Source organism: Anomaloglossus baeobatrachus, chromosome 10, assembly GCF_048569485.1.
Source record: "Anomaloglossus baeobatrachus isolate aAnoBae1 chromosome 10, aAnoBae1.hap1, whole genome shotgun sequence".
NCBI classification, from domain to species: Eukaryota; Metazoa; Chordata; class Amphibia; order Anura; family Aromobatidae; genus Anomaloglossus; species Anomaloglossus baeobatrachus.
The window spans coordinates 91,490,993-91,512,062 of record NC_134362.1 but is presented as its reverse complement, the minus strand read 5'-3'; the positions used below and the strand labels follow the sequence as shown (position 1 = coordinate 91,512,062).

General features: G+C 44.3%; 1 protein-coding gene across 1 annotated transcript in view; it reads right to left on the bottom strand.

Annotated features, from left to right (window-relative positions):
* Positions 1 to 4,086: 4,086 nt before the first annotated feature.
* Positions 4,087 to 21,070, bottom strand: part of METTL15 (methyltransferase 15, mitochondrial 12S rRNA N4-cytidine) — a 642,275-nt gene continuing 625,291 nt past the window's right edge. The window contains exon 6 of the mRNA XM_075326543.1: positions 4,087 to 4,782. Within this exon, the coding sequence (XP_075182658.1) occupies positions 4,349 to 4,782 (434 nt within the window). The 3' untranslated portion in view covers positions 4,087 to 4,348. The remainder of the gene's footprint in view (positions 4,783 to 21,070) is intronic.

The following is a 21,070-nucleotide window of genomic DNA, read 5'->3' as shown; positions in this document are numbered from 1 at the left end:
GAGGAAGGTGCAGGAGAACATGAAGAAATGGAGGAAAAACTGTCCATGGACATGGAAGACTCAGCGGATGAGGGAGACCTTGGTCAAATTTCAGTTGAAAGAGGTTGGGGGGAGATGTCAGAGGAAGAAAGAACGGTTAGCACCTCTATGCCACAAACGCAGCGTGGACTTGGTCCACATGGCTGCGCAAGACACATGAGCACCTTCTTGCAACACTACCTCCAACATGACCCTCGTATTGTAAAAATTAGAAGTGATGATGACTACTGGCTTGCCACACTATTAGATCCCCGGTACAAGTCCAAATTTTGTGACATAATTCCAGCCATAGAAAGGGACGCACGTATGCAGGAGTATCAGCAAAAGCTGTTACTCGATCTTAACTAGGCTTTTCCACCAAACAACCATGGTGCACTGAGTGAATCTCCCAGTTGTAACTTGAGAAACATGGGACGGTCTCGTCATCTTCAACAGTCCACCCGTACCAGAAGCACCGTATCTGGTGCTGGTAACAGCAATTTTATTGAATCTTTTCATAATTTTTTTAGACCATCCTTTGCAAGGCCACCAGAGACAACAAGTCTGACACATAGTCAACGGCTGGAGAGGATGATACAGGAGTATCTCCAAATGAACATCGATGCCATGACTTTGCAAATGGAGCCTTGCTCATTTTGGGCTTCAAATCTTGAAAAATGGCCAGAGCTCTCCACTTACGCCTTGGAGATCTTGTCGTGTCCAGCTGCCAGCGTTGTCTCTGAAAGTGTCTTCAGTGCTGCTGGGTGTGTGCTGACAGATAAGCGCACGCGTCTGTCCAGTGACAATGTGGACAGACTAACGTTCATCAAAATGAACAAGTCATGGATCCACAAGGAATTTACTACCCCTGTGTCATCCTGGGGAGAGTAAATGCTTGTGGGTTTGGAATGTGCTTGATGCAAATCAAAACATCCTGTTTGCATCTAGGGCACAAGTGCTGCCACTGATGGGGTGTCTGTGTGGCCCAATTTTTGGAAAAAAGGGAGACTCCGCTTGGAGGAACCCTTTCTTGCTGTGTTTTTAAAAATGATCCAAGATGAACAGATCTGGGATCAGGAAAGACTTTGCTACCTACCCCGGTGTCATCCTGGGGACGGTTAAGGATGGCGTATTTTTGAATGTGCTTGATGCAAATCTAACTGTGAGGTGTACGACTGGGGCACAAGTGCTGCCACTGAAGGGGTGTCTGTGTGGCCCAATTTTTGGAAAAAAGGGAGACTCCGCTTGGAGGAACCCTTGCTTGCTGTGTTTTTAAAAAGGAGCCAAGATGAACAAGTCATGGTTCAGCAAAGACTTTGCTACCTACCCCGGTGTCATCCTGGGGACGGTTAAGGATGGCGTATTTTTGAATGTGCTTGATGCAAATCTACCTGTGAAGAGTACAACTGGGGCACAAGTGCTACCACTGAAGGGGTGTCTGTGTGGCCCAATTTTTGGAAAAAAGGGAGACTCCGCTTGGAGTAACCCTTGCTTTCTGTGTTTTTAAAAATGATCCAAGATGAACAGATCTGGGATCAGGAAAGACTTTGCTACCTACCCCGGTGTCATCCTGGGGGCGGTTAAGGATGGCGTATTTTTGAATGTGCTTGATGGAAATCTACCTGTGAAGTGTACGACTGGGGCACAAGTGCTACCACTGAAGGGGTGTCTGTGTGGCCCAATTTTTGGAAAAAAGGGAGACTCCGCTTGGAGTAACCCTTGCTGTGTTTTTAAAAAGGAGCCAAGATGAACAAGTCATGGTTCAGCAAAGACTTTGCTACCTACCCCGGTGTCATCCTGGGGACGGTTAAGGATGGCGTATTTTTGAATGTGCTTGATGCAAATCTACCTGTGAAGTGTACAACTGGGGCACAAGTGCTGCCACTGATGGGGTGGGTGTCTGTGTGGCCCAATTTTTGGAAAAAAGGGAGACTCCGCTTGGAGTAACCCTTGCTTGCTGTGTTTTTAAAAAGGAGCCAAGATGAACAAGTCATGGTTCAGCAAAGACTTTGCTACCTACCCCGGTGTCATCCTGGGGACGGTTAAGGATGGCGTATTTTTGAATGTGCTTGATGCAAATCTACCTGTGAAGAGTACAACTGGGGCACAAGTGCTACCACTGAAGGGGTGTCTGTGTGGCCCAATTTTTGGAAAAAAGGGAGACTCCGCTTGGAGTAACCCTTGCTTTCTGTGTTTTTAAAAATGATCCAAGATGAACAGATCTGGGATCAGGAAAGACTTTGCTACCTACCCCGGAGTCATCCTGGGGGCGGTTAAGGATGGCGTATTTTTGAATGTGCTTGATGGAAATCTACCTGTGAAGTGTACGACTGGGGCACAAGTGCTACCACTGAAGGGGTGTCTGTGTGGCCCAATTTTTGGAAAAAAGGGAGACTCCGCTTGGAGTAACCCTTGCTTGCTGTATTTTTAAAAAGGAGCCAAGATGAACAAGTCATGGTTCAGGAAAGACTTTGCTACCTACCTCGGTGTCATCCTGGGGACGGTTAAGGATGGCGTATTTTTGAATGTGCTTGATGCAAATCTACCTGTGAAGTGTACAACTGGGGCACAAGTGCTGCCACTGATGGGGTGTCTGTGTGGCCCAATTTTTGGAAAAAAGGGAGACTCCGCTTGGAGTAACCCTTGCTGTGTTTTTAAAAAGGAGCCAAGATGAACAAGTCATGGTTCAGCAAAGACTTTGCTACCTACCCCGGTGTCATCCTGGGGACAGTAAAGGATGGCGTATTTTTGAATGTGCTTGATGCAAATCTAACTGTGAAGTGTACAATTGGGGCACAAGTGCTGCCACTGAAGGGGTGGGTGTCTGTGTGGCCCAATTTTTGGAAAAAAGGGAGACTCCGCTTTGAGTCACCTTGCAGTGTTTTACATCATTTTAGAAGGGCATACCATGCCTTTATCTGTGTCTCCTCCTCTTTTTCCTTGTCCAGGTCTTTTGTTTTCGCATGAGAATTTGTTCTTGTCACTTTCCCATGTGTTTGTGTTGTGTTGTGAGTTGTTTGTCACCTTTTGGACACCTTTGAGGGTGTTTTCTAGGTGTTTTTATGTGTGGTTCGCTGAACCGAACGCGAAATAGACCTCGGTTCGGCGAACCGAGCTCTAGCCGAATCGCGTCCGGTTCGTTCATCTGTACCCATAAGCATGCCAACATATACAAACCAAACAATTTTTCATATTTGAAGGCATTGCTAGTGTGGGATGTTCATTTGATCATAGATTGATTTCTTTTTATACCAAGATTCATGATATGAAAATTATCGTATCTTATTGCATAACACCCAGGCCATAGCAGAGGTTTAACCCATGGTGTCTTTTCTCTTTTTGTGTGCATTGTACGCTGTAATACTCCGTCTTTTATGTGGTTTTTAATTAATATTTTGTGTTCTTTGTGTGTTATTTTGTATCAATAAAGTGTTTTTGTATTATACATATGTGTAATTACTCCAATTTTCTTCATCTAAGGCGTTCAATGGAGTTAGCATAATATTGCAAGAAAATGAAAAACTGGATTTTTCTATGTTTAGGTATTTTATTGTGTTAGGGTTTGACTCATCCAGTTTGGTAGACCAGTAGATATGAATGTGCTCACATTATGGCTTTGTCACCCAAAATATCGCAGGGTCATGTAAGTAGTTTGGTCTTGAAAGGGATTATTTATCAGGAGATTCTTGCACAACAGCCTGAGTGTTAACCAGAAGGCAAAATTCAAACAAAGACGGCTTCAATTCACTTGTAATGAACAAGGTCATGCATGTGCAGTCGAACTTTGGCCTACAGCACCGGAGAGTTCTCACAGTCTGCACTGCGCACAATGTGAGGAATCTCAAGTCTGCAGCCATATAGAGTGATGGCAGACTTTCGTAAAAGCCTGGACGAACCCTTTAATTTTGATGTCAACTGTGTAATGCTGCATTTCTCCAGAAGTGGTGGTGCAGTGATCATCTTATTCCTGGTATCTCTATTACAATAAAAAAATCTTAAGATGGTTTTAACCTAGCTTTAAAATAAATATCTGTAGTTTTTCATGATATATGGCAATAACAGACAGAATTATTGTCCAGCAAAAAGAAGACGCCCTTTATTTAAATTTTCATTTTTTTTCCAATACACCTCAGTCTTCAGGTAAAAAAATTGGTCTAAATATTTCAATGATATTTTTTATAAATTCACTGTGTGCATTCACCCTAAAGCAGACAACAACTTTAAGCAACTGACGGACTTCACACCAAGCAAGCAGACTGCGGCTCAAGTCAAAGTCTATGGCGCTGACCGATGAATCAGATGAGATAACTACAGAATCAAATAGGTAGTACTATAGTTTTACAGCAGCTCGGAGTTTTGCAGACCTTCCTCGTGGATTTTCAAGAACATCCTGGTGCTCAGGTGTAAGAACCTTTCGTTGTAGAATTTTCCATGCTTGTTTATGCTGAGGATTTGCGGATTGTTCATCATCATCTATCTCTGTAAATTCACTATTGCCTTGTCTAATTCTATGTCTAGCACTTAGATTTGGCTTTTCGTCTATGGGTATTCCACACAGAAATCTCTTAACTATTCGGTCTTCTAAAGAATGAAATGAAATGGCAACAAGTCTCCCTCCTGGTTTTAGGATCTTCTGAGCTGCCTGGAGTCCTGCATGGAGTTGATTAAGTTCATCATTCACAAAAATACGAAGAGCCTGAAATGTTTTGGTTGCCACATGTGCTGGACGCTGAAGAAGATCTGTATGATGATAAAAGCACACACCTGAAAAACAAAAACGGAGAAAATATAATAAAAGTCTTTTAAAATATAAAATATAGATTTTCTTTGTCATCTACAAGTAAATAATATTATTTCAAGCTTAAGTTCAATATTAATGGTGAAATCTGCATACTCGCACAAGTCAATTGGCTCTCGCAGGTTTGGTTAGGCTTTGCATTTAAAAGTTATGGACATCTTTGGCATGGAAAAATTACTAGTATGACACAAAGTTTCAGTCTGCAATCTTTATTCCTAATTTATTTTAAAACAAATAATATACAGTTTGTAGCCAGAGTTTCAGATTATTCTCATGTAGGAGTGTCATTGCAGTAATTTCAGATCTTTGGATATCCAGGGTACTCCTGTCTTTAGTCATCTTCATGTGCTTTTCTCCTTTTTACATATATACGACTGTAATACAGATTAAATTGATTCCTTTGGCGAAGAAATACGCTTTGTTATTCTTCTATAAATGCCATTTGATGTTTTCTGCTATTTAGGTTTTGCCGCACAGAGGTCAGACTTTACACTGGGTATTCTCCTGTGTGTCTGTGATTCCATGGTCCTCCACTGCCTCTGATCTATGCATCAGCTCTTTGAAATCTTAGCAGTAACCTGTCCTTCAAATATTGGATTGAGATGCTGGGGAATCACAGACAGGGTGGAGAAGACCCAGTGTACTCTCCGGCCCTGTGCACTGAAATCTAATTAGTAGAAAACGTCAAATGGTGATTCAAGTAGAACAACAAATTGGATTTCATCACCAAAGGTATCAAAGTAATCGGTATTATAGCCCCATTACATGTTCTCTTTAATTTTGCGTTTAGAAAGCAAATGAAAAAAGAAACAAATTCTGGGTGAATGTATAAATAGCCTTTAAAACCATTAATTTTCTTGGATTTTGAATGGAGAGACGCCAACAATTATGAAAAAACAACAGACTAGATAGAATTAGACAAAAGATCACAGATCATTATCCCTTAGTATACTAATAGTGCCTAACAGATGGATACAGCATGCAAACTATTCATTGATATGCTAAGTGTGAAATGGGCTAATAAATATCAGTAAACAATGAAGAAAAACGCAAACGGGAAAAGACAAAAAATTAGTGGAAATAGCTACTGTTACAAAGTGATTCTGTGTTCTGTTAGAGTGAGCTTGTGAGGAGGGAATTCTCTTCTAATAGAAGGAGTATCTTTACATAAGACAACACTCTTAAGGGTGCTTTACACGCTGCAACATCGCTAACGATGAACCAGTGCTCAGTCCATCTAGAGCTGTTGGCTGCACGGTTTCCTACAGAGAAGTCAAAGGTGGGGTTTATCATCTGCTTGCTCTCTGATAGAGCACTGGAGTGGGCTACACCATTGTGGGAGAGGAATGACCCCGTAGTACAGGACTCTAAGGAGTTTTTGGAGTCCTTGCGACAAGTGTTCCTTGGGCCTCAGGTCACTCACGACTCGGCCCTACAGCTACTGACTTTGGAGCAGGGGCGTACCTCCTCAAGTCAATATGCTGTGAGTTTCAGGACACTTGCTGCAGAACTGGGGTGGTCAGAGAGGACTCTCATTCCACTGTTCTGGAGGGGATTAGCCTCGCACGTGAAGGACGCATTAGCGTCGCGTGAGGTACCAACTACCCTTGAGGGCCTCATGACTCTGGCTACCCGCATTGACCTGCGGACCTCCGAGCGTCAGCTGGAGCGCAGGTCAGAGGGTCGTTCAGCCACTGTAGTGGTCTCTCCTACTGCACCTCCCTTAGAGGACATCTCTGTCCCTATGGACATCGCTAGGGTTGGTGTTGCTAGGTCTTCGAATCGCAAGGGCATTTCCTATTTCGCTTGTGGGCAGTATGGTCATTATGCCAACCGTTGCCCAAAGCGTCAGGGTAAGCGACCGCGATTGGTGACCATAGCTGGAGGTAGACTGGACTCTGCGTCATCCATTAGGGTGACGTTTCCCGCATTCATTTCCTTTAAGGGGTCAACATGGTTCACAAGGGCAAGTGTGGACACAGGTGCTGGGGATAGTTTCATCTCCTCCTCTTTTGCCCGGCGGCATGCCATCCCGCTGGTGCAAATTCCAAGGCCAGTGAGATTCCGTGTGGTGGATGGGTCCTTGTTGCCCAAGGTAATTCACCAGCGGATAGTGCCCATTACCCTTGCCATGTCATCTGGGCATAGGGAGACCATTTCATTTCTGGTTCTCCCTAAGGGTGCAGATGATATTCTGCTGGGTATTCCTTGGTTGAAGCGGCATTCCCCACATATCGACTGGTCGTCTGGGGTGATTACGCGGTGGAGCGAGTCTTGTAGCTCCCACTGCAAGTCTCCATCTTCCAGCCCGTCGCTCAGTGGTATCTGTGGCAACTATAGACCATTCGAGTGGGAGGGCCGCTAGAGGGGGGGTACTGTTACGAACCGGCGCAACCATAGCCGCAAGCAGCCTGCTGTGGTTCCTGTTGTCCCCAGGCACTGGCTGCCGTTCTTGGCCGTGCCTCGGGTCGTCCAGTTGGCTGCTCCTTCCACCACGTCTTAAGTGTGGAGAGGCGGCTAGTGCGCATGCGTGCGCCGATTTACCCCAGCCAGAGTCTAAGCCCAGTGTTTTGCCTAGTGAGCATGCTCAGCCTGATTGTGTTATGTCTGAGACTAAGTCCTCAGTTCAGGCTACTGAGCATGCTCCCACAATTAACCCTAACAGCCTCTTTGCACAGGTACTTGGACTTCGTGCTGTGTCTAAGTTCTGGGATGTGCCTACTGAGCATGCTCAAACTGATAGTCTGCTTTCTGAGCCTGTTGCTCAGGCTACTGAGCATGCTCAGGCACTTAGTGCATCAGAGGCTAGGTCCGGTAAGGATCTCACTGAGCATGTCCGTGAGGTGGCAGGCCCTGATAGGGCAGAGGGTGTCAGGTGTCCTGTCTGACGTCACCATTGGTCGTCAGACGATGACTGGTGAAGTGTTTGGGGCGTGGCTGCCATGAGGTCATCAATGACGTGGCGGTTCCGGATAGGTTGCATGCGATGTCACTGATGACATGGCACTCTGCTATTGGACCTTGGTGGTTCCACCCTGGGTTTGGGGTGGACCCAGGTTATAAAAGGGGCTGGAGACTAAATGAAGACTGCTCACCTCCATGTTGAGTTCTTGGTGGCATAAGCCTTGTTAGAAGCGGTAGGTAGGGCTAGGCGAACGGTGCCTGTCACGCCAAGAATCGTGGCTCAGCACATGAGGGTCAGGCGCCGTGCTTCCTTGCTACCGTTCCTGTTATGCTAGAACAGTCCAGTGGCGTTAACTGGGCTGCGGCTGCTGCATCACCTGTTCAGTTGTTCCTCCTATGCACACGGACAGAATACCTGTTGCGTCACCTGTCCGAGAGTGCCCTCTACGCACACGGACAGTGTACCTGCTGCGCCACCTGTCCGGTTGTGCCCTCTACGCGCACGGACAATGTACCTGCTGCGCCACCTGTCCGGTTGTGCCCTCTACGCATACGGACAGTGTACCTGCTGCGCCACCTGTCCGGTTGTGCCCTATACGCGCACGGACAGTGCACCCCAGAACCCCTGTGAAGTTAAAAGGGTGTTCCTGGATTGGGTGTGTGAACCCTATTATCCTCCTCGGCTTCCCAGTCAAATGCTACTGGTGTGACTACCTGGTCTGACGTGTCCTTTACACACGTGGCCAGTCGAGTGGTGGCCAGAAACGCTAATCGGAGGACCGCTCGGCCTGACGTGTCTTACACAGGTGGCCGACAGGGCGCTATCGCAGCGGTCTTCTCGGTCAACGCTAACTGGTTACCATCCGGCCTGACGTGTTGTTACACACGTGGTCGGAGGAGCGTCCGCTCCACCGAAACGCTAACTGGGTTGTCGTCCGGTCTGACGTGTCCCTACACACGTGACCGGTTCCTTGAGTTATCTCAAAGCCATCCAGCTCTATAGTCTCCGCCTAACCTACAGGGTGCCAGCAGCTCCATTACCATCTGGAGCACGGTGGGCCCCGACTGGTGATTGGGATATATACCCCTGGTTCTAATTTGCCGGTTCCCCCGTAACACTCCTACCCTCCTCTTCTATTGGGCGGCCGTTTTGTGACGCCGCTGTGACGTCGCTGTGATGCCGAACGCACGTCCCCCTTGAAGGAGGGATTGTTCGGCGGCCACAAAGACGTCGCTGAACAGGTATGTGCGTGTGACACTGCCGTAGTGATATTGTACGCTACGGCAGCGATCACCATATGTCGCAAAAACAAAGGGGGCGGGTGCTATCGCTTGCGACATCGCTAGCAATCGCTACTGATGTCGCAGCATATAAAGCACTTTTTAATGTACCTCTACATGCAATTTAATCACTTTAAAGTATCCATTGTGCTGAAAAAATAATAAGAGCCCCACCACATTGCCGATATAGTACAAAAAACAGTTCCTACGAATATCTAAGAATTGCTTGACTTTCGGAACAAAATAAAAAATCTATATCCAATTAAGCTGCTGGGTTTCAATATATAAATAGTGAAGAACGGATATACTCTTCATACATTATCCCTGAACTATTGCATACATGATACCCTTGCTATCTTCACTATTCATGTCTTAAGTATATATGATGTAATAGTAGACAGAAGGAAGCTATTACGTTAGATATAACTATCAAGGCATTGAATAAAATGTCTAAAAAATGTACCAATCAAATTATAACAATAATAAGCAACATGTGACAACAAATTGGCTACATATGCCTTATGAAGGTGGCAGATTTAAAAATTATATATAGTATATATAAAATGTATATACACACATAATGCACTGCATAAATGAGTACACCCCCATAGATTTACCGGGAAACCTTTAGTTTCCTTTCAAACTTTACAATTTCTATGGGGTACCATAAAACAAAAATACTCCCGCAAATTTGGTCCATTGATTTCAAACAAGATTTGTTATCTTGCACAACCAAAAAAGTAATTATCATGACAAATTCATTCAAAACCATGTTGCAAAAATGAGTACATCACAATGAAAGTCTTAGGAGCAAGGCTAAAATTTAGACTCCAAAATTCTAATTAACAAAAATGCAACTACAGATAAATCTAATTATTCATTAAACAAGTTTCCAGCAAACAGCTGAATATAAAAGACTGTTACTTAAAGAAAACCCCTTCCAATTTCATGCTATCAGAAATGTGTAATCAAGACAGAGATGGGTAGTATGCCGCACTATCACCAGAGGATAGATGTTGATTATTCCATTTCTTTTTTTATAATATAGGTCAGGTCAACGCGTTTCAGTGATCGACTATCTCCTTCATCAGGACATCAAGAAACCATCAAACTGTCTCAGAGAACGTTTGATGGTTCTTTGATGTCCTAATGAAGGAGATAGTCGATCTCTGAAACACAATGACCTGACCTGTACTATAAATAAAGAAATGGAATAATCAACATTTATCCTCTGGTGATAGTGTGATACTACCCATCTCTCTCCTGATTACACATTGTTACAATGGTGCTGTGTCTGTTGCAATTTCCTCATACATTGAACTAGGAGTTGTGACTTTCACAACCGTAGTAGCGGAGTGTGATTCTGTTCCTCACCCTTTAGTGTTTATCTGGTAAGACCCTATAGAGCTCTTTCATTCCAGTTATTTCATGCTATCAGAAATGGCACCACAAAAAAGAGAAATGTCACAAAACATGAGAAAGCAAATAGTTTATTTACACAAGAAAGGTGAAGGATACCAGGAGGTCATAAAAGCTTTACTAATCTGTTGAAAGATTGTATCAAAAGTTCTGCAAAAATATAACAAAAGATGGAACAGCAACCATCTTACAGAGACATCCAGGCCAACCACAGAAATTAACACCTAAACAGGAGAAAAGGGTAGGAGAAAATCAACCAGAAAGTTCACTGCAGTTAGCTAAAGAAGCAAAAAGCTAAAGAGGGATGTTTCCTGTGAAACAATACAGCACACACTGAAAAGGAATGGCATGCATTTGTGTTGTCCACAAGAAAGGCTCTCTTAAAGCCCATGGACTAAAAGCCTGTCTACAAAGGTCCATGTTGAAAAATATAATGACTGCTGGGACTGTATACTTTGAAGAGATGAAACCAAGATAAATACTTTTGGGACTGATGGCTTTAAAACTGTATGGCGTTCCAAAGGTGAGGAATAAAAATAAAAATGTATGGTGCCTACAGTGAAACATGGTGCTAGCAGTGTCCGTTCGTGTAGATGTATGCATGCTAGTGTCGGGGAGCTACACATCATTGATAGTATCATGAATTCACCGATGTACTGCATTGTATTGTAAGAGAAGATGCTGCCATCACTCTGTGCTTGGTAGGTGTGAACCTTTCCAACATGACAATGACCCTGAATACACATCTAAGTCTACTGTTTGTACAGGGTGATTCACTTGCTATTTTACCATAAAAAATTGCTGTAACCACTAAAAGAGATTATCTATTGTACGGAAATTTGAACTGTATATACTTTGGTTCATGAGAAGCTGAATGTTATGACGGAGTCCTACCACTCACACATGGATGGACAAACTAGGAAAGGTGCGCAAACCCTAAAATAAGCAGCTTCCTATTTAGATTAGTGAAAGCCCTAAATCTATCCCTGACCACATGGTTGGCACCCTAAGATTAAAAAAAGGCGTCCCCGCTCAATGTCGGCTGACCCTGAGTGTCCTTAACTGCACCCTCAACTATAAACAAAGTGTAACACAAAACACCAATAACCATAAAAGAAGAGCACACAAGCAGAGGATGAGACACCGGGCTAAGAACATCTTCTCACAGGCATACAGGGAAGATGGAGGAAAATGGAAGAAACTCAAAAGACCTATAGAATGTGTGAATAAAAGAAAACCCAAAATGTAACAGAATGTAAAGAATGCTAGGAAGGGAAATCCACAAACAAACTACAAAGCACAGTTTGAGTCAGATTGCATGAAGTTGGCCATCTTTAAACCCTTTTCCTCCAGGACTTGTTATATGTGCTAACCGCAGCAAAGGAGCTTTTGATCCGAGAGGGAGTTGAGCATAATGCGCAAAATAGTGTAGCTCGACTTGCACTCCATTATACTGCTAAGTGCAGGGTACAGTGGCATGAGATTGATTGAAATAGCTTATGTTTCTCCCTCCCCCAACTCCACGGACAACCCACTTTTCACTGCTTATTCCTGTACAGTACTTCAAGGTGGACACTGACTGAGTGTTGCAGGAGCCCCTCTCTGCTACACTGAAGAGTGGGTAGTGTAACCCCACACTGCCTGTTGAGTAAGGGCCAGTGTCCTGTACCTAATAATTAGGTGTCAAGACCCTCTCTTTTGGTCCCTATTAGTGATGAGCGAGCATTAACATATTCAGGTGTTCAATACTCTTAACAAGCAGTTGTTTGCTCGAATGGGTGTGACTCGAGTACTCGAGTATAATGAAAGTCAATGGGGAACATGATCATTTTTATGGAAAATCTTATGGAAAAATGCTTGAGTTCCCCATTGACTTCCATTATACTCAGGCATTCAAGTCACGCCTATCCGAGTATCCATCTGTTTGTTATGAGTACTGAGCACTCGAGCATGATAGTGCTCGCTCATCACTAGTCCCTATATAGAAATGTCTTTGTATGTCATGTTGTCATCCCACCACATGACAAATTTCAGTAACAACATGAGGTAGGCCATGCTAAGGCATACATAATTACAAAATTAAAATAGAGGCAGTGACTCGCCCGCCCCAGGGTCGGGGTACTCGGAACCGGGCCGAACTAGTCTGGAGATATCAGCGGTGGCGGTGCTCGACTCCGTGACCTTGGCGGAGTCCTTTAATAAAAGAAGGGGAATGATGGCTATTTACAGTTGGAAAAAATTGTGACGCCACCTGTGGTTTTTGCAGCTATGAGGCTGCGGCTGTTAGACGGGACCCCCGGGGATGGTGTTATGGCAGCTGAGGTATTTATACTCCCCACAGGTGGTGCGGGTAACCCCGGAGCAACCGTTAGGAGAGTCAATGGTAGGGATCAAGTAAACTTCAGCAACAGGAGCGGGATGTCTGGGAGTTGTAGTACTTCTAGCGGTATTCTTCAGGACTAACAGGGCGCGGGAAGAAGTAGGAGACACAAGGGCTGCGGTTCAAGATGTCTTTACTCCCATATTGTTCCTTATGCCCGCAGGGTGCCGGTCTCAACCATGATGAACTCCAGGCGATCCCGAACTCTTCGGTTCCAAGTACAGGTTGTGTGACCTAATGGGCACTTCCTCCATGCACCTATTTGTAATTAGTGGGTCCCTGTGGCCTGAAGCATTCTGGGGTCCCCTCTTGGTCTCACAGTCCTGGCCCGTACGGCAGGCAGCTTGAACCTCTCAATGGGTTAGATCCATTCCCAATTCCCAGGCTCTGTGTATGCTGCAGTGCCCAAGACACTCTGGTAGGCTGAGAAACGTAAAATCTTCTCTCCCGGTAAATTTATTAGGCGAGCTTAAAGCGTATCCTAATCTAGGGCTCCACACCCCGTCTGTGCTTGGTCCTGTGAGTATTGACATTGTACTCTTCCAGCGACCGTACTCCTTTTCCCACCAAAATCACTATGTAAGCTCCTTCCTGGACCAAAGTTCCTTCCTCACTCTGCGTCAACTCCTGACTGACTCTATCAATGGTCAATTGTCCACTCTCAAACTTAGCTCCGCTCACTAAGCTTCACCCTCCAGATGGTTCTAGATACAGTGCACGGGGATTAAGTACCACGACCAGGCTACTGGTCGCAATGCATCAATGGGACCTGCCCTAGGCCTGATCCAATGTGTGAGCCAATCTTCTGTGTGTTAGGATGTGGTGTTGTGTGGATCACAGGAGCACTCCAACAAGTCAGGTGAAATAATATTAACTTTCAACTGATTCATTAGATTTGTTGTCTCTAACCCTATTTTTTATGTATTTGGAGGAAGACTTGGCTTCTATACTGTGAAAATTTTGCACCCACCACTGAAGGCTCTGCAGTTAAATACACACATTTACAGATATACTGTATATATATATAAATGTATATGTATATATATATATATATATATATATATATATATATATATATATACACACACAGTACAGACCAAACGTTTGGACACACCTTCTCATTCAAAGAGTTTTCTTTATTTTCATGACTTTGAAAATTGTAGATTCACATTGAAGGCATCAAAACTATGAATTAACACATGTGAAATGAAATAACCAATAAGTGTGAAACAACTGAAAATATGTCTTATATTTTAGGTTCTTCAAAGTAGCCACCTTTTGCTTTGATTACTGCTTTGCACACAATTGGCATTCTTTTGATGATCTTCAAGAGGTAGTCACCGGAAATGGTTCTCACTTCACAGGTGTGCGCTGTCAGGTTTAGTAAGTGGGTTTTCTTGCCTTATAAATGGGGTTGGGACCATCAGTTGTGTTGTGCAGAAGTCTGGTGGGTGAATACATAGCTGATAGTGCTACTGAATAGACTGTTAGAATTTGTATTATGGCAAGAAAAAAACAGCTAAGTAAAGAAAAATGAGTGGCCATCATTACTTTAAGAAATGAAGTTCAGTCAGTTAAAAAAATTGGGAAAACTTTGAAAGTGTCCCCAAGTGCAGTGGCAAAAACCATCAAACGCTACAAAGAAACTGGCTCACATGATATGTGAATGATGATTACAAATAGTGGAAAAAAATGAATAAGCTGGTTTAACTAATGAGAACTGATAGGGCAAAAATCCGGAAGTGCAAAGAACTGGCCATGCCCAGGTGCACCCCACAAGATTTCAAACAGAGGAGTGAAAACAATTATCAGAAAAGTTGTCCAAGAGACAAGGACCACCTGTGGAAAGCTACAGAAAGAAATGGAATCAGCATCTACAATTGTTTAAAAAAAAAAAAAATACATAATGCACCAACTTCCATGGCCTGTATGCAAGATTCAATTGCTAAACAAAAAGCATTGTTTAAGAATGTTTAAAGTTTGCTCAACAAAAGCCCGTTGAGTACTGGAAGAACATACAGTACAAAAACTAAAGGCTATCATATACCATACAGTTAGGTCCAGAAATATTTGGACAGTGACACAAGTTTCGCGAGTTGGGCTCTGCATGCCACCACATTGGATTTGAAATGAAACCTCTACAACAGAATTCAAGTGCAGATTGTAACGTTTAATTTGAAGGTTTGAACAAAAATATCTGATAGAAATTGTAGGAATTGTACACATTTCTTTACAAACACTCCACATTTTAGGAGGTCAAAAGTAATTGGACAAATAAACCAAACCCAAAAAAATATTTTTATTTTCAATATTTTGTTGCGAATACTTTGGAGGCAATCACTGCCTTAAGTCTGGAACCCATGGACATCACCAAACGCTGGGTTTCCTCCTTCTTAATGCTTTGCCAGGCCTTTACAGCCGCAGCCTTCAGGTCTTGCTTGTTTGTGGGTCTTTCCGTCTTAAGTCTGGATTTGAGCAAGTGAAATGCATGCTCAATTGGGTTAAGATCTGGTGATTGACTTGGTCATTGCAGAATGTTCCACTTTTTTGCACTCATGAACTCCTGGGCAGCTTTGGCTGTATGCTTGGGGTCATTGTCCATCTGTACTATGAAGCGCCGTCCGATCAACTTTGCGGCATTTGGCTGAATCTGGGCTGAAAGTATATCCCGGTACACTTCAGAATTCATCCGGCTACTCTTGTCTGCTGTTATGTCATCAATAAACACAAGTGACCCAGTGCCATTGAAAGCCATGCATGCCCATGCCATCACGTTGCCTCCACCATGTTTTACAGAGGATGTGGTGTGCCTTGGATCATGTGCCATTCCCTTTCTTCTCCAAACTTTTTTCTTCCCATCATTCTGGTACAGGTTGATCTTTGTCTCATCTGTCCACAGAATACTTTTCCAGAACTGAGCTGGCTTCATGAGGTGTTTTTCAGCAAATTTAACTCTGGCCTGTCTATTTTTGGAATTGATGAATGGTTTGCATCTAGATGTGAACCCTTTGTATTTACTTTCATGGAGTCTTCTCTTTACTGTTGACTTAGAGACAGATACACCTACTTCACTGAGAGTGTTCTGGACTTCAGTTGATGTTGTGAACGGGTTCTTCTTCACCAAAGAAAGTATGCGGCGATCATCCACCACTGTTGTCATCCGTGGACGCCTAGGCCTTTTTGAGTTTCCAAGCTCACCAGTCAATTCCTTTTTTCTCAGAATGTGCCCGACTGTTGATTTTGCTACTCCAAGCATGTCTGCTATCTCTCTGATGGATTTTTTCTTTTTTTTCAGCCTCAGGATGTTCTGCTTCACCTCAATTGAGAGTTCCTTAGACCGCATGTTGTCTGGTCACAGCAACAGCTTCCAAATGCAAAACCACACACCTGTAATCAACCCCAGACCTTTTAACTACTTAATTGATTACAGGTTAACGAGGGAGACGCCTTCAGAGTTAATTGCAGCCCTTAGAGTCCCTTGTCCAATTACTTTTGGTCCCTTGAAAAAGAGGAGGCTATGCATTACAGAGCTATGATTCCTAAACCCTTTCTCCGATTTGGATGTGAAAACTCTCATATTGCAGCTGGGAGTGTGCACGTTCAGCCCATATTATATATATAATTGTATTTCTGAACATGTTTTTGTAAACAGCTAAAATAACAAAACTTGTGTCACTGTCCAAATATTTCTGGCCCTGACTGTATATGTTAACACACACACACACATATATATATATTATATATATATATATATATATATATATTATATTATATATATATATATATATATATATATATATATATATATATATATATATATATATATATATATATATATATATATATATATATATACACACACACACTGTGCAGAATTATTAGGCAAATGAGTATTTTGATCACATGATAATTTTTATACATGCTGTCCTACTCCAAGCTGTATAGGCTTGAGAGCCAACTACCAATTAAGTAAATCAGGTGATGTGCATCTCTGTAATGAGGAGGAGTGTGGTGTAATGACATCAACACCGTGTATAAGGTGTGCTTAATTATTAGGCAACTTCCTTTCCTTTGGCAAAATGGGTCAGAAGAGAGATTTGACAGGCTCTGAAAAGACCAAAATTGTGAGATGTCTTGCAGAGGGATGCAGCAGTCTTAAAATTGCCAAACTTTTGAATTGTGATCACCGAACAATTAAGCGTTTCATGGCAAATAGCCAACAGGGTCGCAAGAAGCGTGTTGGGCAAAAAAGGCACAAAATAACTGCCCATGAATTGAGGAAAATCAAGCATGAAGCTGCCAAAATGCCATTTGCCACCAGTTTGGCCATATTTCAGAGCTGCAACGTTACTGGAGGATCAAAAAGCACAAGGTGTGCCATACTCAGGGACATGGCCAAGATAAGAAAGGCTGAAAAACGACCACCTTTGAACAAGAAACATAAGATAAAACGTCAAGACTGGGCCAAGAAATATCTTAAGACTGATTTTTCAAAGGTTTTATGGACTGATGAAATGAGAGTGACTCTTGATGGGCCAGATGGATGGGCCAGAGGCTGGATAAGTAAAGGGCAGAGAGCTCCACTCCGACTCAGACGCCAGCAAGGTGGAGGTGGGGTACTGGTATGGGCTGGTATCATCAAAGATGAACTTGTGGGACCTTTTCGGGTTGAGGATGGAGTGAAGCTAAAACTCCCAAACCTACTGCCAGTCTCTGGAAGACAACTTCTTCAAGCAGTGGTAAAGGAAGAAGTCAGTATCATTCAAGAAAAACATGATTTTCATGCAGGACAATCTTCCATCACATGCATCCAACTACTCCACAGCGTGGCTGGCCAGTAAGTGTCTAAAAGATGATAAAATAATGACATGGCCCCCTTGTTCACTTGATCTGAACCCCATAGAGGACCTGTGCTCCCTCATAAAATGTAAGATCTACAGGAAGGGAAAACAGTACACCTCTCAGAACAGTGTCTGGGAGGCTGTGGTGGCTGCTGCACGCAATGTTGATCGTAAACAGATCAAGTAACTGACAGAATCTATGGATGGTAGGCTATTGAGTGAACTCATAAAGAAAGGTGGATATATTGGTCACTAATTTTATTGGGTTTTGTTTTTGCATGTCAGAAATGTTTATTTCTAAATTTTGTAAGTTATATTGGTTTACCTGGTGAAAATAAACAAGTGAGATGGGAATATATTTGGTTTTTCGTTTAATATTTCTTTATTGTTTCTAAAATTTATATAACAAAGAATGGGTATAAGTATTTCGTGTTGCCCAATTTTACAGAATATGAAAAGGTTATAGTGTAACCTGGGCATTTAAGTCTTATACAGCATATGTTGCAGTAAAATTTGTCGCAAGTCTTACAAGAAGGGAAATCTGTGTACCATCCTATATGACATCCTTAGCCAAATATGCAGTAAATATTTATCTTTATTCTGTTTAGAATATAAAAGGCAACATTCTTCTGTAAAATCTTGTTGTATATATGAACCCGTAAACCTATGTACACTAATTAGATAAGAGAGAAGAAGAGGAGATAGAAAGGAAAGAGAAGGAAGAGAGAGAGAAAGATGGGGAGAGAGAAAGAGAAGAGGAAGAGGAAGGAAAGAAGGGAAAAAAGATAAAAGAGAGGAGTTTCTGTGACATCACGCCACACCACCCTCTTATTGGGCTATCCACCCCACCCCCTCGAACATTCATTGTGGTAACGTGCCCGTAAATAGCCAGGATTGGAATTGCTGTGTCTCTCTGAATTGAAGCCACGGATACCAGGTAGTGAAACACAAGGAGTCTCTCCCTTCATCAAAAGCTCACATCTCCTCCAAACGTCGCAAAGCATCTACGGCCTCCACCCAGTCTGCTCTTTTCAATGTATAGGTGGACCTCCAATGCTTCGGTATGATCTGTCTCATTGAGATCATGAAATACGAGATCAAACCTCTCTTCGCCTTGGAGATTGCCCCTGTGTGCATCGATAAGAGGGCTATTTCCGGTGAGGGTGTCACTCCCATACAATGTAAATGATTATAGAGAGCAAAGACATCTTGCCATAGTCCCTGGATCCCCAGGCAAGTCCACCAAACATGTAACATGGTGCCCACCGAGGTCTGACACCGCCAGCAAGTGTCTGAAACCTCTGGAAACATTTTGTGTAGTCTGGCGGGTGTCCTGTACCACCGTGAGAGGATTTTATAATTGAGTCTTGCATTCTACATGAAATGGTGGATTTGTGTGTCAGGTTAAATGACTTAAGCCACTGTGCTTTGGAAAAAGTCTGGCTCAATTCTGATTGCTATTGCCTTACGTACTCGGGTAGGTCTCCTCCTGTTTCCCCGGACACTGTTATGATGTAGATTATCGAGACTGTGTGGGGGGGTGTTTCTCGAAGGAGACATAGCCTTTCAAATGGAGTCAGATCCCTATTATCTCAGATCCCGGAGCCAGAGAGTCTATGAAGCTACATAATGTTAAAAACCGGCGCCGCCATAGCCGCAAGCAGCCTGCTGCGGTTCCTGTTGCACCCAGGCGCCGGCTGCCGTTCTTGGCCGTGCCTCGGGTCGTCCAGTTGGCTGCGCCTTCCACCATGTCTAAGTGTGGAGAGGCGGCTAGTGCGCATGCGTGCGCCGATTTACCCCAGCCAGAGTCTAAGCCCGGTGTTTTGCCTAGTGAGCTTGCTCAGCCTGATTGTGTTATGTCTGAGACTAAGTCCTCAGTTCAGGCTACTGAGCATGCTCCCACAATTAACCCTAACAGCCTCTTTTGCACAGGTACTTGAACTTCGTGCTGTGTCTAAGTTCTGGGATGTGCCTACTGAGCATGCTCAAACTGATAGTCTGCTTTCTGAGCCTGTTGCTCAGGCTACTGAGCATGCTCAGGCACTTAGTGCATCAGAGGCTAGGTCCGGTAAGGACCTCACTGAGCATGTCCGTGAGGTGGCAGGCCCTGATAGGGTAGAGGGTGTCAGGTGTCCTGATGACGTGGCAACTCCGGACGGGCTCGCAGAGGCCCGCCCCTATGATCTGGCACCTCACCATTGGTCGTCAGACGATGACTGGTGAAGTGTTCGGGGCGTGGCTGCCATGAGGTCATCAATGACATGGCGGTTCCGGATAGGTCGCATGTGACGTCACTGATGACATGGCACTCTGCTATTGGACCTTGGTGGTTCCACCCTGGGTTTGGGGCGGACCCAGGTTATAAAAGGGGCTGGAGACAACATGGAGGTGCGCACTCTTCATTTATTGTTCTTGGTGGCATAAGCCTTCTTGGAAGCGGTAGGTAGGGCTAGGCGAACGGTGCCTGTCACACCAAGATTCGTGGCTCAGCACATGAGGGTCAGGCGCCGTGCTTCCTTGCTACCGTTCCTGTTGTGCTAGAGCAGTCCAGTGGTGTTAACTGAACTGCGGCTGCTGCGTCACCTGTTTAGTTGTGCCTCCTACGCACACGGACAGAATACCTGTTGCGTCACCTGTCCGAGAGTGCCCTCTACGCACACGGACAGTGTACCTGCTGCGCCACCTGTCCGGTTGTGCCCTCTATGCACACGGACAGCGCATCCCAGAACCCCTGTGACGTTAACAGGGTGTTCCTGGATTGGGTGTGTGAACCCTATTATCCTCCTCGGCTTCCCAGTCAAATGCTACTGGTGTGACTACCTGGTCTGATGTGTCCTTTACACACGTGGCCAGTCGAGTGGTGGCCAGAAACGCTAATCGGAGGACCGCTCGGCCTGACGTGTTTTACACACGTGGCCGACAGGGCGCTGTCGCAGCGGTCTTCTTGGTCAACGCTAACTGGTTACCATCCGGCCTGACGTGTTGTTACACACATGGTCTGAGTAGCGTCCGCTCCACCGAAACGCTAACTGGGTTGTCGTCCGGTCTGACGTGTCCCTACACACGTGACTGGTTCCTTGAGTTTTCTCAGAGCCATCCAGCTCTATAGTCTCTGCCTAACCCACAGGGTGCCAGCAGCTCCATTACCATCTGGAGCACGGTGGGCCCCGACTGGCGATTGGGTATATACCCCTGGTCCTAATCTGCCGGTCCCCCCGTAACACGTAATTGTAAGTATTGAAACCAATGACTTGGTTCCCTTGGCCGGTCACCAAGTAAGGACATCAATGGTCTGCAACCCTGTTGGGTAATTACATCTTTAACCCAAGGGATCCCTCCTGTCGGCATTGAAATCAAACTGGGACGGGGCTCGTCATAGGACCCGGTTCCCCTGTCAGTCCATATCGCCTATTGGCTTTCCTCCATGCG